Source organism: Meles meles, chromosome 7 (assembly GCF_922984935.1).
Source record: "Meles meles chromosome 7, mMelMel3.1 paternal haplotype, whole genome shotgun sequence".
NCBI lineage: Eukaryota > Metazoa > Chordata > Mammalia > Carnivora > Mustelidae > Meles > Meles meles.
In genome coordinates this window covers 47,757,796-47,778,705 of record NC_060072.1, presented here as the reverse complement: position 1 = coordinate 47,778,705, position 20,910 = coordinate 47,757,796, and the positions used below count along the sequence as shown (strand labels likewise).

Below are 20,910 nucleotides of genomic sequence, written 5' to 3'. Positions count from 1 at the left end.
AATGTATTAATCAAGGTTCTCCAGAGAAATAAAGCCAGTAAGATGTGTATATATACATATACCGTATATAAAAAGATTGATAATAAGGAATGAGCATAGGTGATTATGGAGGCTGGCTATTCCCAAGATCTGCGGGGTGAGTTAGCAGGCTGGAGACCCAGGAGAGCTGATGGTGTAGTTGTGGTCCAAGTCCATAGGCCCGAGAACCGGAGAACCGATGATGCAGTTCTAGTCCCAGGGCTTACAGGCTTAGGACCCAGCAAGAGCTGATGTTTCACTTGGAGTTTAAAGGCAGAAAAATTCGCTAGTACTCCGGGGGCTCAGCCTTTTTGTTCTATTTAAGTTGTTAGCTGATTGCCTGAGGCCCAGCCACATTATGGAGAGAGAACAATCTGCCTTAGTTAGCCTACCAGTTCAAATGTTAATCTCATCCAGAAACACCTTCATAAAAAACCCAGGAAGATGTTTGACCAAATACCTGGGCATCCAGTGGCCTTGTCAGGTTGACACATAATATTAACCATCATACTTGGCTTTGGCCCCAAAATGCTAGTCATACTGCTTGATCATTTTGGCAGCTTTTGCAAGTTGTAAACTTGGATGGGGAGAGGACAGTACTTAATTTGATTAAGAACCACTGTTACAGAATGCCCCTTTTGGGTTAAGACCTTGAGCGTTTGAAAGTGCCTTATTCAGGGGTGCCTGGCTGGCTTAGTTGGTAGAGCATGCAACTCTTGATCTTGGGTTCATGAACTTGAACCCCATGCTGGGTAAAGAGCTTACTTGAAAAAAAAACCAAAACCAAAAATGGTTCCTTATTTAAAAAGGTTGGAGTGTTACTGGAATGACTAATTCCATTATCATTGTTAATAATTTCTTTTTCGGGTGCCTGCTGGCTCATTCAATAAAGCATGTTACTCTTGTTCTGAGGGTTGTATAAGTTGAGCCCCAGGTTGGGTGTAGAGATTACGTAAATAAAATCTTAAAAAGGTAATAGTACTGATTTATTTTTTTCCTCTATAAATTTGTTTTTTAAAAGTTCGAATGTAGTAACAAATTTTAGAAAAATTTAAAAATTTTTCCACTTTTATTTTTATTTATACAACATCTATTTCAGTTTTAGAAGTATGTATCATGTCTTACATAGTTTTAATCCTAATATATTTTGTATTTTTTTCTTCAAATAACATGTTTTCATATTAACTTAAATGGTCATTTTCATGAGAGTCATAACCCACCAATTGCATATTCCACCATTTCTATCATTACAAGTAACATTGTAAACAGGTTACATGTGGGTTTCTTCAGATGTGGGTTTTCCATGCTCCCTCTGCTCCATGCCCCTTTGCCCTGTGTTCTGTCTGTTTTGGGGGTCATTTTTTTTTCATGAACTGATTTATTATTATTTTTTTGTTAACTAGTCATCAAAGACTAGAGGACAAGAGCTGTATGACTTACTAATTTTTGTTTGTAGAAGTAGTAGAAACCTTAGACTTTTTCTTCCAGTGTTCTCTGGCCAGAAGAGAATTTTGTAATGATATATGGGTACTAGAAGAAAGCAAATACACTAAACTTCTCACCTGCCCACCCATAATTTTAGCCCTGCTTAGTGCCTCTTGTCTGCACTTGCACGTATATTCTGTTAGATGAAGTAGGAAGAAAAGAAAGGAGAGGAAACTTCTCCCTCTCCATAGCAGAATGTGAAGGACCTGAAATGCAGTTTTTGCAATAAGTTAAAATGTATATCTTAAAAAAAAAGTTTTGGAACTCCTGGTCTGTCTCTGACCTGACAATGGCTAATAGCCTTGACACCATATATACTTTCTGAGAAAGAAGTTATACTGACAAAAGATGATTTCAATAATGAAGAAAATTGTATTCGGACCAGTTATTTATGAATTTTGTAAAAAGATGCTAGAAGTTTTTCTGTGGTCTATTGTGTATTCATGATCTCAGTTTACCATTGTCTTATGAAAAGACTTTTTGCTTGTACTTTAGGTAATATGTATATATAGTTTTTTAAGAATAAAAGATTATTTTGAATAAACATAATATGCACAGCTTTGATAAACTTTACATGTAAATTCAAATTAGGAGTTTGTTGTGTATGAATAATCTTGAATATAATTAACTTTGTAGCAAAGTTGGGTCTTAAAATATCAAATTCAAGAACTATAAAATTTTATGTATGTTTGTATGTATATGTATTCCCACCTAGTGTCTCAGATTTTCAGATAATATAAAAATGAAGTAGGAAAAATGCTTTACGAAGTGGTTGTGAAAGAATGCTCTACAAAGTAGTTTCACTTGACGTGGAAAAAAGACAGGTAGCCTTAAGATTTTTTTTCTTTTACATTTTGTTAGTCAGTTTTAGTAAATGTCTATGATATGCCGAGTTTTCTCTTCTTAATGCTATGAGACATATAGAGCAAATTACTCATTTTATCTGTGAAGACAGTGAGGCATAAAAGGTTAGGGAACAATTTTGGGATTCAAATTTATAACCCTGACTCTTGCTTTAAGTACTGTGAAATCATAAGTGGTACTTTGTCTCGGGCCACAGAAAAGGAGTCCTCATTGAGGCCTTTCCTTTATCCCACATTCACAAGGAAAATCTTATGACACTATCTCTGGAATGTAAGGCAAATCCATCTGCCTTTTTACTATGAAACTGCTAATATCACTTTACAAGCCATCATTATTTCTTACTTAGACCAAGAGATGCCAAACTTTTGTTGAGATCATGTACCTCCATCTGTAAAAGCAAAATTTAAGCATGTACCTTTATTATGATGAAAATAAGTAATATTTATTGAGGGTTACCTTTGTGGTAGGCACTGTTCTAAGAGCATATATACTTACAAATTACATATATACATTAATATAATAATGTGTTATATAATTATAAAATAACAGTTTTAAAAAGCAAGTCAATAATAAATACTAAGTTTTTTATTATAGTACAAATTTACCCTCACTAAAATATATTGTGTGTATGTGTATATTCAGTGAGAGGAGTATGATTGAATATGTTACCACCTTGTTTTTGAAACTCTTGTTTTAACAATTTATGATTCAGATGAAGCTCTGGTCTAAATTCCTTTTTTGAAATTAGATGTAATGCGGCTGGTAACTCACAAACATATGGATCCAAATGGAAGAAGTACATCTTTCCCTGTATGAAACCATTATACTGAATTTTCATTTCCATTGCTGGTTATGTGAAGGTTTCTCCAGAATATTCTCTAGTGAACTTGTCTTCTCTCATACCAACAAATTGTCTTTGCAAATTAATCAGAAGATTTTGTGTTTAAACATTATTTTAAAGAAAGAAAGAAAAACACCTTCTTCGTTTGAATCCCTGCTAACCAGATAGGAAGAAAATTCCATTTTCAAAGTCTGTAAGTCATATAGATGTGAATGTTTGTATCAGAGGTCTGCAGACTACAGCCTAAAGGGCAGAACTAGCCTGTGCCTATGTTTGTGCAGCCTTCTGATCTAATTGGTTTTTACATTAAGTAAGTGGTTAGGGCTAAAAAAACCCAAGAGGACTTTGTGAGGTGAAAACTGGGATTCAGATTTCAGTGCTGATGAATGTTTATGGAAATGACTGCCTTCCCTGTTTGTTGTCTGTGGCTGCTTTCACCCTGCAGCAGATAAGGCCTGGCTCCTCCAGTCCGAGCTGCTTACTGTCTGACCCTTCCTAGAATAAGTTTACGGACTCTGGGTATAGAGGATACTTGGATCATTTTCACCTTTAGAATTAGAGAGTGGTAGACAATTTTCACTTTTTTGGAATCTACTGTTTGATGTCTTTTGTCAGTTTGCCAAGTCCTGTGCGTTATCTTTTCAGCTGCTGCTTCTGCCTCCCTTCTAGTGCTCTCTTCTCTCCTCTTGCGACTTAGTTACATGTAGTTTACACCTCTTCACTGTGTTCCTCGTACCTCTAGGGGAAAAGTCGCCCCAAATTCCAACTCTCTTCTCTGGGTTTACATCTTCTCCTGAGTTCTTCACCATTTTGTTAGCTATCTAATACCGTCAGACACATTTTTAAAAAAAATGTCCAACTTCTGTAATCATTGTCCATGGGAGGTTTGGTCCAAGTTGCACAGTCCTCTATTAAGGAAAGCAGAGTCCATTTCCAAACATTTAAACAGATAATCTCTCCTTAGTATGAGTTGCTTTTGCATTTATAGTTAAAATGTCACTTATCCTGAAGGGGTCAGATTAGATATGTTTATTATTTTGAAAATATCTGCCAAATAGTGATCTGTTGACAGCCACTTTTCATCACAGAAAAATTCAGCAAATCTGAAACATTTGTTATTTTAAGAATAAAACCACTTTTACTTCATTAAATTGGCAGCTCTTAAGGACTTTGATACAAGATAACCAGCGTAATTGTGCATGGAAGATTTTCACAGTTAATCTCATTATAAAACATTGATAGTAAAACATCTCTTATTTAAACTAATGTGATCTGTAAAGTCATGTTCATGGGCATATAAAGAAGCCTCAGTTCATTACTACTGTAAAAGCAAATGGGAGTGCTGCTGTCAGACTCTGATGTGGAGAATGTTCACTCTTGCACTGAATAGTTGACAAACATTACTATGTGCCATTGTCAAACATACATGAAATGTCTTTGAAGCTGATTTCCTTCCTTCCTTCCAACCAACTAACTTCCTTCTTCTCTCCCTCCTTCCTTCTCTTCCCTCTCATAAACTGTCAGTTGAAGTTCTACATTACATGTTCTTAAATCCCAGGGGATTATCTTAAGTACCCTGTATATGGTTCTAGTCCATCCTTAATCTTTAATGGGACTATTCCATATAGCAGAGTAATTTTTTTTTTTTTACATATAGGTAAGATCAGTGATTTTCTTCCTTAAAAGATTGTAAGGTTTCATTCTGCCCTTACAGAAAAACCCAGAATTCTTACTTGGATATTTTATTCGATTATTAGAATGTAAACTGAATGTAAGCTCCTTAAGAGACAGGGACCTTGTTTTTTCCCCCCAATATACTATCAACAACTGGAATAGTACCTCACAAAGAGATGTCGTGAGTAAATTTTGATGAATAAATATAAGAAAAAAAAGGAATTAAATACCTAGAGTTTCATATTTATGGTACTGAAAAAAAAAGACCTTATTAATATTTAATCTCCGATTTGCCTTTTTAGATTGCTCTGCATAGAATTGTCAATATCATTTTGTGACTGTTTTTATTGGAAGCTCTAAGGGTTCTCAGCTGTCATTCCTATAAACTGCAACATTAGTGATGTGTTAATATTTTTACTCGTCTCTTCTGTATGTCTTTGCTATGACTAATAATATGTATCTCTATATATATATTGTGGCCAAATTACAGAAACCTAACTACGGAGAACTTGGGTTTGACATGTAGGATGTTTATTTTCCTTCATCACATTCGCAGTCTTTACACAAACATTAATCAGGGTGATTGAACTCAACTTGGCTACGTCAGTGTTATTAGTACTACTAAAAGAAAGTACGTATTCCTAATTCCTACCAGTTTACCTACCAGATGACATTTGCTATTTCAGGAGTTGATATTGAATATTTATTATCAGGTTAAAGTTTGGTAGTATATCTTTGCTACAGTCATAGACATTTGCTGAAAGATTTTTGAAAACAAAGGCTAGATATTTTGTTTCCAAAATTTGAGATTTTAACTTTTTCAGGAAGCTCATAAGATGGTGAGAGAAGCAAATGTCAAGCAGGCAACAGCAGAAAAACAGCTAAAGGAAGCACAAGGAAAAGTAAGTCTTTGCTACTTTAATAGTAAAAAAAATATAAAATCAGTGATTACTGTTTTAAAGATGCTTAAACATTTATTAGATTTTGTTCCTATTGTAAATTAGGGCCTTATTTTAGTGGAAACTATAAGTAGAAAACAGCCACCACACAGATGCAATTAATAGTGAACAGTTAGTGCTCATTTATATTAGAACCAAAGGATTTTAAATCTTGTGAATCACATGTATTATCAAAAGGATCATGATCACATTTTTAAAATTAATTAATTAATTTATTAAAAATATTTTATTTATTTGCCAGAGAGAGAGAGTACGTACAAGCAGGCAGAGAGGTAGGCAGAGGCAGTGAGAGAAGCAGGCTCCCCGCCGAGCAAGGAGCCTGATGCGGGACTTGATCCCAGGACCCCGGGATCATGACCTGAGTCGACAGCAGCAGCCTAACCAACTGAACCACCCAGGCGTCCCTTTAAATCACATTTTAAAGTCACTATTTTTCTTCATTAGCTGGAAAAAAAGCCACCAAACTATTAATAGATTTTATTATTTTAGGGATGAACCACAACTATTCATAAACTATTTATATTTTGAACATTTTGAAAATTCACATGAATTAAATATTAGACGTTTTGATAATTTTAAAAATTTCATTTCATGTTGTAAAATGCAAGCATGGCCAAATGCAAACCATATAGAAACATTAAACAACCTGGTTTCACTTTCTATTACTCCACCACAAATACAAATTAAATTTACATGTCCTCTTTGAAAGGAAAGTGTTTTGAGCAGATAGCTAGCATTTAGCTGCATCTGTCATAAGACATAGTTAGTGTATGGAACTATGTTGATTTCTTTTCAAGATCGATGTCCTTCAAGCTGAAGTAGCCGCATTGAAGACACTTGTCTTGTCCAGTTCTCCAACATCACCTACGCAAGAGCCTCTGCCAGGTGGAAAGACACCTTTTAAAAGGGGGCATACAAGAAATAAAAGTACAAGCAGTGCTATGAGTGGCAGTCATCAGGACCTCAGTGTGATACAGCCAATTGTAAAAGACTGCAAAGAGGTAACTCGTCAAGGACTGTCCCCTCTGACTCTCTTGATACTTATTAATTCTCACCACTGAGCTGTCAGTTATGATTTTTGCCAGCAAAATTTTTAGTACAAAATATGCAGTATTAAGATGGGGGAGGCTTTGTCTAGAGCTGGCTGCTTTCAGGGAATCTTCAGTTCCATTCTCTACTTGGCTGACCTTGGAGTTACCTGCTAGAAACTTGGTAAGTTTCTTAATCTTGATATTTAATTTAGGGAGCAAACTGTCATGTGTTGTATAAAGGAGAGTGGGTGGCTTTAATGATCTGGCTAGTCAAAATTTGTTGGTAAGATGCTTTAGCAGAATATGAATATAAGAAATGTGTGAAAATAAGGTGATTTTCTTGAACAGCACATTACTTTTACTTAAATTCTGGGAGAGGTAGAGTTTTATATCAATGAGAGAGTCTTAGAGTTAATTCAGATAATTAAGCAACAAAAAACAGAACTAATGGTAGCCTTATCATTTTAAAAGATATGTTGTGAAGGTAACTGAGATACTGTGGAAATATTTTGAGCTGTTTTGAGTAAAAATTGTATAATTAAAAAATTTTTTTAAAATTTTATCATTGCATACAATGAGAAAGCATTTCCAATGGGATTGATCATGGAGCAGACCCTCCCTCTTTTTTCCCTGAAAAGCTATGTTTTACGTTGTTTTATTCACACTCATCATTAATCTTTAAGCAGCTGTATCTGCTCATTTGATTAAGTTTTTGCATGGAAACCAGGATTTTATTAAATTGAATAACCAAGGTTATTACATACTTTAATTGAATTGCATTTTGGTTGCTTATTAATAAAAAAGATGCTAGTGAGAGAGACGTTGAATACGTGACCAAATCTGAATGTGACAGAATCTAAAATCCATGTTAAATATTTCAGAAACTTTTTTTAATCATAACTTTAATTTCTTTGAATTTAATTAGCATTTTTAATTGTTTGATACAACTCGTATTTTGCTGTGGTTTCTCAGTGTAATTATAAACCTTGTTTTCTGTTACATATACTAACAAAATTTAAATATTTTCTCATGGGACATTTTAAAATTCTGTTTTTAATTTATGAGGTCTCATGAAATGTGAAGAAGCAGCAAACAATTTCAGAATGATAACTTTCTGTTTTCCAGATATATCTTGTATTCTAATGTTTTGTGAAAATTTGTCAAAAAGTTATATTAGACAAAGGAAACACATAAAGTTGACTTGTATAAGCTTTAGAGAAAGGTAAAACAGTTGGAAAGAAAATGAACCATGTCCATGTTCCTGCAGAAAATGTGACAGGCCGTCAGAAACAGTATTTGCTGTGTAGTTTCTGAAAGCACTTAAAACATGTCTGTGCAAGTACACACACATGCATGCATTATGCAGGGCTTTGCGATTGAGTCACTTAGACACAAGTTTGAACTTTTACGGGTTCCTTGATCTGTAACCTTGGGCAAGTTATTTACCTCTCTAAGCCCTAGTTTTCTTATCTAAAAAAAATGAAGATCATAATGTCTATCTTGCCCAGTTGTGAGGATTGAGTATCTGTGAGGTGCTTGCCATAGTTCCTGGCGCAGGACCAGATCTTAATAGTTTAAGTGACTGCCTTTGAACTAGAATCTTTCCTTGGAGTACCACTTACCTGCTTGGGGGCTTTTGTCCATAAAGGGTAAACTTTACAAAGAAAATGAATTTGGAAATGTATTACTTATATGCTGAGGTTTTTAAAAATCTTCTTGACTTAGTTTTGATTCAAAGAATTTGTGGATTGGAATGAAAAAAATTCACACTGAAGGTGCTATTATATGCTCTAAAAGAAAGTGTGTAGGAAAGCTTGGATATACTCAGCCTTTTATTACAGTCATAGAAATCATCTTCATGTGCCATTAAGCTGTCCTGAAGGCCATAGTGGCCAACAGTGTCGTTTATGGTGTGCCCAGCTTTTCTGGATGAGAGTGGCTTAGGGCTGCAGGAGGATGAGGGGCAATGCCGTGTTGGGCAGCCAAGGGCAGGTGTGTCTTGTGTGTGACAGGTAGGATTGAGCTGAGTAGAAGACATATGGAGGGAAGAATACTTGGGGAAGATTTATTAAAGGGAGGAGGAAAGAGGGACAACTGGAAAAGTGAATAGGAAGATGGGTGCCAACCTGGGTTAGTGCTGATAATTCAGACAGTTGCAATGCCAAAATATATCTTATTAAGTGCTGAGTTTTATAGATAGTCCATTTAGGAGATTACAGATGTGCTGCTTTTAGTCTTGCTGTTTATGGAGTAAACATTTTCAAATTCTTTTGAAAATGCCCTCAGGTAATAGCAGAACAATTAGTGTCATTTTTGACCCAAACTAGGTTTCACAATTTAGTCTCCGTTTATTCATACACTGTTTAATTAACTTGGCTCCAGGTGACTTTTTCATTATTTTCAGAAAAGACTTATCACTTGTTTTATATTCAGAGCAGTGTGCACATGTGTCTTAAGAGGAGCTCCAACATTTCTGGGGGTGAGGCGGGGATCAAAGTAGCATCACTGGACACTGTAGTAGATCCATTGAAAAGAGCCAGTCAGTCGTTTGGGGTTTGGATTTTTTTTAAAAGAAAGTTGGTACCATGTATTGTAACGCATCAAGAATGGTTCAGTTCATTATTTTAAATGAAGAAGATTTCTTCCTTGGTAATGTTTATATTAGGTTTGGGTTTTATAAAGTGATTTTATGTTTGTACCTTTAAAAAGATTATTTTGTGTTTTCTTCTGGTTTGTTTGTCAGGCTGACTTATCTCTGTATAATGAATTCAGATCTTGGAAGGATGATCCCACAATGGATAGATCGTGTCCTTTCTTAGACAAAATTTATCAGGAAGATATCTTTCCATGTTTAACATTCTCAAAAAGTGAGGTAATTTTTTTTTATTTTAATAGGAATGCATTAGAGTAGTTCCTGTACCTTTTGTTAAATCATCTTAAAAATTTTCTCTTATGTGACTAAGTTATAATAACATGTCATGTTTTATCCTTTTCTGCATTCCAAAGATCATGATCATTTCTTGGCATTCAGTTACGGAGCATCTTCGCTTACATGAGCGGAGGCTCATTCCCAGTGAAGTATGTGTTGTACCAGAGTAAAGCAGTAAATGTGCGCAGGGGTCGGACTTAGTTCTTGATTCTCAGTCCGAGGTTCAGTGGAAAGGAAGTTCTGTACACTCTGAGGTGTTTATGTGATTTATCTGTACGTGACAAAAAATCACATTTAGTTTCTTCATCTTTAAAACGGAAAAAAAATGCCTTTCTTGCCTGTGTGTCAGGGTTGTTAAGAGGTTGAAATGAAGTGAAAAAGTACACACAAAAACTTTGAAAAAAATACGAGGTACTATACAAATATAGGGTCATAATTTTAGTTCGTTCTTACATGTGGAAGGATTGTCTATAAATATCCTGTCAGTCACTGTTTAAGAAATGTAGTCCTAAGAGTCTTAAGTCTTTAGAGGATTTAATTTTAATATTACTTGTAAGGAGAAGTGGATAGTAAAACACTTTTGATATGTACATGTTATTCGTTGTGACTCTGTGTTTTTGGGTAGTCCATTCCGGATTACTAGTCTTGCCAGACTGAAGAAATTTGCCGGTTTTATCTACTGTTGATCAGTTGCTACCATCTCCATCCGAGCATTCAATATTTGATAATCCTGCTAGTTCTTTTGTAGGTCACTCTAGTGCACATAAATACAAATTCAGCAAATATATAGCCCTAATTGTATGTATTGCTATGTTATGAAAGACTGGTAGTTACAAAATATGTATAAATTTAACAAAATAAAGCATTAGGGTATTCATTTTGAAGTGGCATTATTAGTGGATGTTAATTGTGGTTAAGAGATGGATAGATTGCAATTAATGCTCTCAATTCTCTTCTAGATAACAGGAAAAGTTAGCTATAACTGCATTGCCTTTCATAACAATATTTGAGTTATAAAAGAATTCAAACCAAGACTATGTCGTTTCATTCTTTTCTTTTGGCCTAAGACCAAACCAGTGGAGCTTGGGGAAAAAATAATTTTTAAAAATCCAGTTTACTGTAGAATACAATTTTAACATTTTTATGCTGACATAGCATCTGATACTTTTTGTTTTTTTGAAGTTGGCTTCAGCTGTTTTGGAGGCTGTGGAAAACAATACTCTAAGCATTGAACCGGTGGGATTGCAACCTGTTCGATTTGTGAAAGCTTCTGCAGTCGAATGTGGAGGACCAAAGTACGTTTTCAGAACCATGTCTTGTGGAAGACACTGAGTTTTTAAATTTTTATATGTTGTAATAAATTTAGTTTTTCTGGTTTTAAATGTGATTAAATTTCTTGTTAGTTTTCTATTTAGTTTGTGCAGCCTAAAGACAAATCCTCAGACAATGTGAGATACGGCATTTCAGATTTAGCATCAAAGGAGAGCCCTTTTAATTACAAAAATATGTATTTTAGACCGGGTTTTAGAAACATTTTTTAGACCATATGTTGTGACTAACTAGTTGATCATAAAATCAGCTTAGTGGGTCGTAAGCAGAGTTTTTGTTTGTTATACCTATACATACAGGTTTTGGTGTAAATGTATTTCTTCCTGAGGTTGCCATTAAGAATAGTTTGGGAAGATAGTGAATTAGACCAGGTCTTATCAAGCATGCCAAAAAGATGCCAAAAAGACTTCTGTAATCCTCCCCTTTCATAGTATCATATAAAGGATTCCCACTTTGGTAAATAACCAGTTCTTTCATACATGACAGATACTTGGCAATTACCAGCCTTCAGAGGTAAGACTCCCACATTTCATAGCAGGGCAGGTTTTCACTCTCCAGTCCCAGGACGAGGAAAGACTGAAACCAGTGGTTCCTAGGACCTCTGGCAAAGCTGTTTGCGAAGTGACTTGGAGAGATTTGGAGGAAGCTACTTAATTGGTGGTTAAGAACTAGATCTGTATAGGGGACCGGAAATCTGACAAAGCTGCTGGAAAGCAGTAACTGACTCCTGTCTGGGTCACTGAGAAGGTAGAAGAGAAAAGGGCTGCTTGAAATGAGCTAATAGGTCTGTGTGAAAGCCTGTGGGAGAAGTCACATGGTTCTTCCTGATTGCACAGTGTTCGTGTTCAGGTAGCTATCTGTGGGGAGTACCTGGTCATGTGTTTGCTCTGTGAGCCAGACCTCCACCACACTCCTTGCATGCTGTGACTATAGCAGAACGGCCTCTGAATCATGGGGAAGGGATTTATATTCCTAAACTTTCCTCTTTCCCAAGCACCTGAGTATTTTTATCCTGATCATCAGTGATAACAGTTTCTTTGCTTTTAAGGTCTATGTATATACCTTATTTTAAGTATAGTAGATACCAGTTTTATTATAAAATTTTAAATTTCTACTTACATTATACATAACACATACTGTACTTGTGCAAATAACAAATGATGACAAATGAAGATACTATACTAGTTAAGGTTGATTCATGTAGTAGCTTAGTAAAATAACATAGATTGGGCTTAGGGAACAGATTACATAGTTTAGGGATATTGTACTTGTAGGAATGGGGTTAGATGCCACAGTGTTTGGAGTGCATGTTGTGTTGAGAAGTTTCTGGAAGATACTCTTCCCTGAAATGTGAAGTTCGGCCTTGGCCAAGGCTCTCATGGCCTAGGTGGTGAAGAAAATCATGACATAAATGGCTCACGCTATAGGAACTTTGAGGAAGCCAAGACGTGTCTCATGGGTGGAGATCAGGGGTATACTCAGGGAGGGAGATTTGATCTAGGTTTTTGAAGCAGGAGTGGAATTTGGATAAAGAAGAGTACATATGACTGAAGGCCTGGAAACAAGAAACTGTGTGTTCAGAAGATGGTGAATGTTTGGGGGAAAGGATGTGACAAATCTGAAGAGAACTTTGGAGAGGAAAAGATTCAGGTGGGGATAGTAAAAGGAAAGGAGTTAAAGATGGTCGACTAGAAGAATGGTGTGATACTTTGGAAGTTAGTGGGAGGGCTCTGGTTTGGGGAAGAAGACAGCAGGTCTAGGTTTAGACATACTGACATCCCCAACTAAAAATCAAGGTAAGGGTTTAAAATCTGGAGACTAGAGCTGCTAAGAGGTATTGAGGAAGTGTAGCCTGTTAACAGAATGCTGGCCTTGGATGTCAGAAGACTTGACTTGAACCTTAGCTCATATAAAAGTGTGTTGGGTGTCACAGTTCAGAGATGGCTTTAGAAATGAGGTAAGAAATACTTTCATTATTTCAGAAGTTGATGCTTAAAACCACTTTGGCAAAGCCCTTTTAAAATTAGACAAAATACTAGACTAATAGGTATATGTTTCCAGAAGAGTAGTGTATATGTTGACTTCTATGAGTTAAATGCTTACTTTTCTTCTTGTGTAAATTATACTCTTGGAAGTTCCAAAGTCTTCAACACTTGTGCAGTTTTTAAATTTCTTGATCTTCTCTCCTTCCTAAGCTAGTAGTTAGTGTTTTAAAAATATTGTTACAGCTCATTAAAGGAATTTTCTAAGAAAGGAACAATGAGGCAAACTTTCTTTGAAAATACGAGAATTCTTTTGGTCAGAATGGCCACCTCCAAAATTATCCTATTTATAAAGTTTCTTTTCTTAATATTTTATTTATTTTAAAGACAGAATGAGAGAGCATGTGAGCAGGGGGAGGGAGAAAGGAGGAGAGCATCTCAAGGAGACTGTATATTGAGCATGGAGCCCGACATGGGGCTCAGTCTCACAACCCTGGGATCATGACCTGAGCTGAAACCGAGTCAGACGATTAACCAAGACACCCAGGAGCCCCCAAAATGATCCATTTAAATACACATTCTCCATTTGTTTTCTTAATATGGAGGCACATTTGTATCATATATAAGTATAGCTGAAATTTAATGTCCATGTAACATTTTCTTTATTATATAATTTATAATGTTATTTATTTTTAAAAGATTTTATTTCTTTGACATAGAGCACAAGCAGGGGGAGCAGCAGGCAGAGGGAGAGGGAGAAGCAGATTCCACACTGAGCAAGGAGGCCGAGGTGGGGCTCGATCCCAGGACCCTGGGATCATGACTTGAGCAAAGGCAGACGCTTAACCGACTGAGGCACCCAGGTGCTCCTGTAATGTTATTTAAAATGCTGTTTGCCACTTTATTTTAGTTACAGCTGTACTTATTTTGCCTTGGTAGGGAGTGGTAGTTGTGATCAGCCATGGTCCTAGCTTAAGAGGATAACACCTGGGCTGCTTCAAAATCTGCCTTGAGGGGCGCCTGGGTGGCTCAGTCGGTTTAAGTCTCTGCTTTCGGCTCAGGTCATGATCCCGGAGTCCTGGGATCGAGCCCCGCATTGGGCTCTCTGCTCGGCAGGGAGCCTGCTTCCCCCTCTCTCTGTCTGCCTCTCTGCCTACTTGTGATCTCTGTCAAATAAATAAATAAAATCTTAAAAAAAAAAAATCTGCCTTGATAGACAAACCAGTATCACTGTATTGAGCAGTAGAGTGACAGGTGGCTATCATTTAACCAATAGTCATTGAATGTCTGGTGTGTACTAGGCATCTGCTTGGTGCCTGGCATTTAAAGTTGAATAGATAAAGTCTCTGCCCTCTAGAATCTTACAGCCTCATTCCAGCCAGAAAGCCATCGTACGAAATCGGAGAGTCTGTAGTGTGTGCGAATAGAAAGGATGGTATTTCTGAGGATGGTGCACCCTTAGGTAACTACTGAGAGTCAGTACTTTTGGGAGGCGGCTTACTCCTTTGTATTTCTCAGACCTGTGTGCATCCAGAATAGTGCTGGCTGCATACTAGGTCTCAGATATATGTTGTCTTAGTGAACATGAAACTTCTATGGAAGATAGGAGCAAAATGCTTTCAACTTTAAAAAACTAAAATTTTGTCATTGTTTTACAGAAAATGTGCTCTAACTGGCCAGAGTAAGTCCTGTAAACACAGAATTAAATTAGGGGACTCAAGCAACTATTATTATATTTCTCCTTTTTGCAGATACAGGGTAAGTAACTGAACCATGAATTTTAATTAAGCCCACTTTGATATGAGATGTTTCACTGTTGATGACTTTTATTTCCTTTTGAACTAGATCACCTCTGTATGTAACTTTTTTACATACATTCGATATATTCAGCAGGGGCTCGTGAAACAGCAGGATGGTGAGTGTTCTTAATTGGTTACAAAATGTTTACATAAACCTTCAGTAAAAAGTATAGGACATAATAGTAATGCTCAAATAAACTTTATTATTGGTACATTCATATTGAATCTCTCATAGTTCTAATAAAATGGGTGGAGAATTTGGGAACTAATGTCTTTTAAAACATATTTAATTCTTAGAACTGCCTAATTTTACTCTGATAGGAGTTTTAAGCAGAATCTGTTATAACTCTAAGAGGGTATATTGATAAACCAGATGGCAAATGTGAGGGGAGTAAAAAGCTTGTTGAAATTATGCCTTAGAAATAAAAGTAAGTAAGCTCTAAACATGGTCAGATTTATTTTAATTGGTGAAAACCATGGGAATCTAATGATAATTTTTTCTGTATTTTGTACTTTCACATGTGAATTAACAAAGCAGTCATGAAGATAGTTCTGAATGGACTAAAGGTTACTATATGCTGAATCAGCCGAAACATATAGATGATATATCCAAGAGAGCCAACCTCATGCAAGTGTTTTAATATTTTTAATATTCAGTCTTTCATGATTACTGATGATTCTGTAGCCACATGGCTTAAATGCCAGGCATGAAAATGCATAAGACCCAGCAACTCCAAAGCTGTGTTTCTTTTTTTTTTTTTTTTTTTTTTTTAAGATTTTATTTATTTATTTGATGGAGAGAGACAGCGAAAAGAGGGAATATGGGGCACCTGGGTGGCTCAGTGGGTTAAAGCCTCTGCCTTCAGCTCAGGTCATGATCCCAGGGTCCTGGGATCGAGCCCCGCATTGGGCTCTCTGTTTGGCTGGGAGCCTGCTTCCTCCTCTCTCTCTCTCTCTGCCTGCCTCTCTGCCTACTTGTGATCTCTATCTGTCAAATAAATAAATCTTTAAAAAAAAAAAGAAGGAATATAAGCAGGGGGAGTTGGAGAGGGAGAAGCAGGCCTCCTGCCTTCCCTGCGGAGCAGGGAGCCTAATGTGGGACTTGATCCCAGGACCCCAGGATTATGACCCAAGCCGAAGGCAGACACCTAATGACTGAGCCACCCAGGTGCCCCCAAAGCAGTGTTTCTTGAGTACATGTGATTGTTTTAAAGCAAATAGCAGATACTAAGCTAGGGATAAGTCCGTACCTATTTTGTGTTTGAATTCAAGTTGTAGAAAATTTCCTATTCATAATTTTTAAGGGACTGAATATATTTTTATATTTAAAAACTAGAAGAAGCCTGCTGTCTTTCAGTCATATAAACCAGTGAATCTTAATTCTGTGGAAAGGTTAGTCATGCTAATAAAAACTTAATTTAGCATTTCAAAGCTTTGGTATGAGAAGAATCATATTTATTTAGAATCCCATATAATCGATTTTAATGCCTAAAAGAATGAGGGTGAAACCTCTCATTAATGTTGAATTTCAAAAGGCTGAGTAGCATAAAGTAGTCTTTAAACTGTGCAATACTTTCTATGACTTTAATAAAATTGAAATATTTTTTAATACCTGTTGGTGGTTAATAGGATTTAAGCCACAGAACAGATGATTTATGTTAAGTTAAATTGTCAAGTGTGTTTTTTCTCCTTGTTAAAATAAGTTTTGTAGGGAAGATAAAAGGTAATTTCCTTTGTGAAAATAGGGAGAAATTGCCATGAGTCGTAGTGGGGGTATAATGGTGATAAAAGTGGCCTCTTCTCTGGTTTCTCTCACTCTTCCAGGTCACGGTACTTGGTACATATATAATGTGTAGATTTGCAGCAATTAAATTAAATATTACTAATTTTAAAATACGTGTGTTATCTGTGCCTTGTGTCAAACAGGATTTAGGGCAGCTAAATCTAATGCAGGTTTTCTCAAGCTTGATACTACTAACATTTGGAGCTGAATAAGTCTTTGTCGTGGAGGTGGGGGGCTATCTTGTACATTGTAGGATGTTTCCCATCATTGCTGAGCTTTATTCTGTAGATGCTAGTAATGAAAAGTGTATACAGACATTTTGTCAGAGGTACGCTTGAGGACAAAATCTCTGCTGCTTGAAAACCACTGATCTAAATCAGTCTCTAATCTGATGATATGTCAGAGGAAGACTTTTTGTCTGAAATATAAAGCCACCTTTTTTTCCCACTTACAGAGGGCGCTTGCCAAAGTAGGGAGAATTAAAATCTACAGTTAATCTCTACATTTATTTTTATTTCTAATTTGAGCCATATACAAAACCTTTCTCTGTTATTTCTCAAAGAGAATGTTACTGAGTTCTCTGGACTGCCTTTTGTTTTCCTCTTTTTCCTGTTTTCCTGTTTTGCTCTGTTGGTGTTAATAAACAGTGGAATGGCCAAGATGTTGCAGACTAAAGTAAAAAGATCCCTCAGTGAGAATAATTGAGGACTCAGTTAGAATAATTGAGGGTGTAATTCCTTATAGTGGCAACATGATTTCCATTTGCTCAGGGCACTGAAGCATCTACCTTCTGTCAGACTAAAGTGGTCATTGACGCATCTAACAAATAGGTGTAGCAAAACTGGTGAAAATTGCTCATTTATTGATAAAACTGGGATGCTCACAGATTTGTGCAAAAATTTGTGTGAATTAGCAGTAATATGGCAAGGCATTAGGTATGTCATTAGGAAATGCCCTGTTGGCATTTCAACTAATGTTAAATTTTCAGTGAAACAGCTAAAAGGTAATTAAGATGATATTTTATGATTTACGTGTCTCCTTTTCTATTTGTATAGTTGATCAGATGTTTTGGGAAGTTATGCAGTTGAGAAAAGAGATGTCATTGGCAAAGCTGGGATATTTCAAAGAGGAACTCTGATGCTCTGCCTGGGACCATGCATGAACCTCCCTGAACACCGGGAAAATGGCTGCATATTTTTATGGTTACTTGATATTTATTTCCAAGGAGTGGGCCCAAGACTTTCCCCCTCTTTTGCAGGTTACACTAAGAAGTACTGTGATTTCTTTTAAATTGACCTATGCTGTGTCTGCTTACTCTTTAGTTGAACAAGAATTACAGGTGTACTAGTGATTGTAATTTATAGTTGCAAAAAAAAAAAAAAAAGCTAAATAAATAAAGAAATACATCAACGTTAGATTGAATATGTTTTTGCTTTCTCTTCTAGCTCTGACGTGGCATGTAGGGTAAGCTGAATGCGTTGAACTGTAGCTTTCAAACTACATAGCAGCCTATGAATGGTGAGGAAAAAGGCTTAAGTGGACAGAATTAGCTCTGTCCCCACAGAAGAATGGGTTTATTTCTATCTGTTTTGTAGATTGGACTTCAAAGAAGGATTTTATTTAAAGAAGGCAAAAAGAAGAAATCAGCACCTACCCTCTCCATCCAGAGAATGCTACTGTTAGTATTTCTGAAGAGTCTTCCAGCTTTCAATATTTTCTACCTACATATGCATATTTCTGAAACAAAAAGTAGACTTTCTTCTTTAACTTAAATATTTTTTCTATATGTCTTTAATCACTACATGGTTTTGACTGTAGGATGTTAATATACTTTGTTTTGAAATGAGCTTAAAAATTTTTTTTCATATTATAATGCTGTGATGAATATCCTTATGCATACTTCTTTGCACATTGTTGGGTTGTTTCCTTCACATAGACTTGCCTAGAAGTAAAATTGTTAGGTCAAGCTATATGTGTATTGTAAAATATTTGATCTGCTTTGCCAAATTGCCCTCTACAGAAGTTGAACAAATTTATTTTTTATAGCAGCATTTTATGAGAGACCTAGTTTTCTGAAGATGGCATTGTTTTCAATCCTATCCTCAAAGATTTGGTCAACCTTACCTGTAGAAGATTCAATCACCAGGATGGGTAGGAGTCTACAGATAAAAGGATATTTGAGAATGGTATGGTGTGGTAGAAACCATCTCTATTCATCTCAGAGGATTCATCTGAGGAATCTGAAATTGAACATGAAAAAAACTTTGAAACTAGAATTTTATGTCCTGATAAATAGTTATTCAAGTGTGAGGGCATAATAAACATGTTCTCAGACCTTCAAAACTTCAGAAATTTTCCATACAAAGATGCAAATTAAAAACACTTTTGGAGAAAGTACCTAAGCGTGAATAGAAACAAATCCAAAAGGGGCTACAAGAGATTTGGGGAAAAAGCGATACTTAAGGAGTTTGTTGATGACTTTAAAAGAATAAAAGGTAAGGGTAAACAAAATAATAAAGTATATAACAATCTAGAATTAAAATTCTTTACAATGTCAACACATTGGCAATGGGAGGAGACCATAGATTGTGTGGGTAAAGTTCATCTTGTTAGATGAAAGAGAGAGATACCAATTAATTGTGAAGAACCAAAGGAGAAAAGACCAAGTAGAGAAATGAATAGTGTGATATGGAATAATATATTTATACCTAAAGCATAAGGACATGGAAAGGTTAAAATACAAGTATAACTACACTGTAACACATTTTCTGAAAAACAAATGGATAGAAACACTCAAATACAGAGAATAAACTGGTGGTTGCTAGAGGGGAGGGGGGGGTGGGCATCAGACAAAATAGATAAGGGGGATTAAGAGGTACCAACTTACAGTTGTGAAATAAATCACAGGGATGAAAAGTATAGCATAGAGAATATAGTCGATATTATAACTTTGGTGACAGTGACTATACTTAATGTGGGCATTGCATAATATATGGAATTGTTGATTTACTGTTTGTACATCTGAAACTAATATGTCACCTATACTTTGATTTAAAAAAAGAGAGAAAGTAGTGCTTCGAGGGAAATTTTGTAGCTTTAAATCTTTTTTTTTTTTTAACTTAAATTCAATTTGCCAACATAGAGTATACATCATTAGTTTCAGATCTAGTGTTCAGTAATTTATCAGGTACATAATTGGGTGATTGGCATTAAGGAGGGCATGTGATGTGAGCACTGGGTGTGATATGCAGCTTTAAATCATGTTTTTTTTTTAAGTGAACTGTGTTCAATTAAGTTACAGAAGGACAAGATTAAAGTAAAGGAAAGAGATAAGAACAGAAATAGAAAGCAAGGATGCAACAGAGGATCAGCAAAGCTGTGTGTTGACTGAAAAGATGAGCAAAATAGACAAAAATTTCTGTCAAGTTACCATGGAGAAAAAGAGAAGCTATACAAATAACCCATACAAGGAGTGAAAAGCGTATGTCACTATAGATACTGCAGATACTAAACCTGAGTATTATGAACATCCCAATATATTTGAAAATTTAAGCAAAAGGGTGAAATTCCTAGAAATGTTGTATTTTGATTAAAAAGAAATCAAAAGCCTAAGCAGTACTATTACTATTCAAGGAGAGGCATAGTTAAAAATCTCACAAATAAAACTCTAGGTGTAGACAACTTTAACAAACTTTAAAGAATGAGCTATTCTAATCTTACATGTATTCTGGAGAATAGAATTACTGTGTTTCATAACATCAAAAACCAGTATAACCGTGATAGCAAAACCAGATTGGGACAGTCCGTACAGGTAAAAGAAAGGAAGATTATAGGTTCATTTTGTCACGGGTAGAAATGCAAAAGCAAACAATAACACACTGACCAAGTGGCATTTATCCCAGGAATGCAAAATGGTATATTAGAGGGGCATCTGACTGGCCCAGTCAGTAGAACATGTGATTCTTAATCTCAGGGTCATGAGTTTGAGTCCCACAGTGGATGTAGAGATTACTTGAACTTTTTTTAATGGTATATTAGAAAAATGTATAAATCTAATTCACATTTACAGAATAAAAGTGAACACTGAAAAAATAAAAAGAATAAAAGTGAAAAACCATCCAATCAATAGATGCAGAAAAACATACATTCCGTAATTTTTTCAGCTTGATAAAGGATATTTTAAAAAATCTTTAAACACGATCCTAAGGTGGGAAAT

General features: G+C 35.7%; 1 protein-coding gene across 4 annotated transcripts in view; it reads left to right on the top strand.

Annotated features, from left to right (window-relative positions):
• LOC123947374 (RAB3A interacting protein) overlaps positions 1 to 18,104 on the top strand; it is a 47,794-nt gene extending 29,690 nt beyond the window's left edge. For 3 of the 4 annotated variants that reach the window (XM_046013555.1, XM_046013554.1, XM_046013556.1), the window contains 7 exons: positions 5,707 to 5,784; positions 6,639 to 6,842; positions 9,616 to 9,744; positions 10,984 to 11,096; positions 14,771 to 14,870; positions 14,958 to 15,027; positions 17,750 to 18,104. In XM_046013555.1, coding sequence (XP_045869511.1) covers positions 5,707 to 5,784; positions 6,639 to 6,842; positions 9,616 to 9,744; positions 10,984 to 11,096; positions 14,771 to 14,870; positions 14,958 to 15,027; positions 17,750 to 17,832 — 777 coding nt within the window. In that variant the 3' untranslated portion in view covers positions 17,833 to 18,104. The remainder of the gene's footprint in view (positions 1 to 5,706; positions 5,785 to 6,638; positions 6,843 to 9,615; positions 9,745 to 10,983; positions 11,097 to 14,770; positions 14,871 to 14,957; positions 15,028 to 17,749) is intronic. The other variant, XM_046013557.1, reaches the window with a different exon arrangement.
• The last annotated feature ends 2,806 nt before the right edge of the window (positions 18,105 to 20,910 follow it).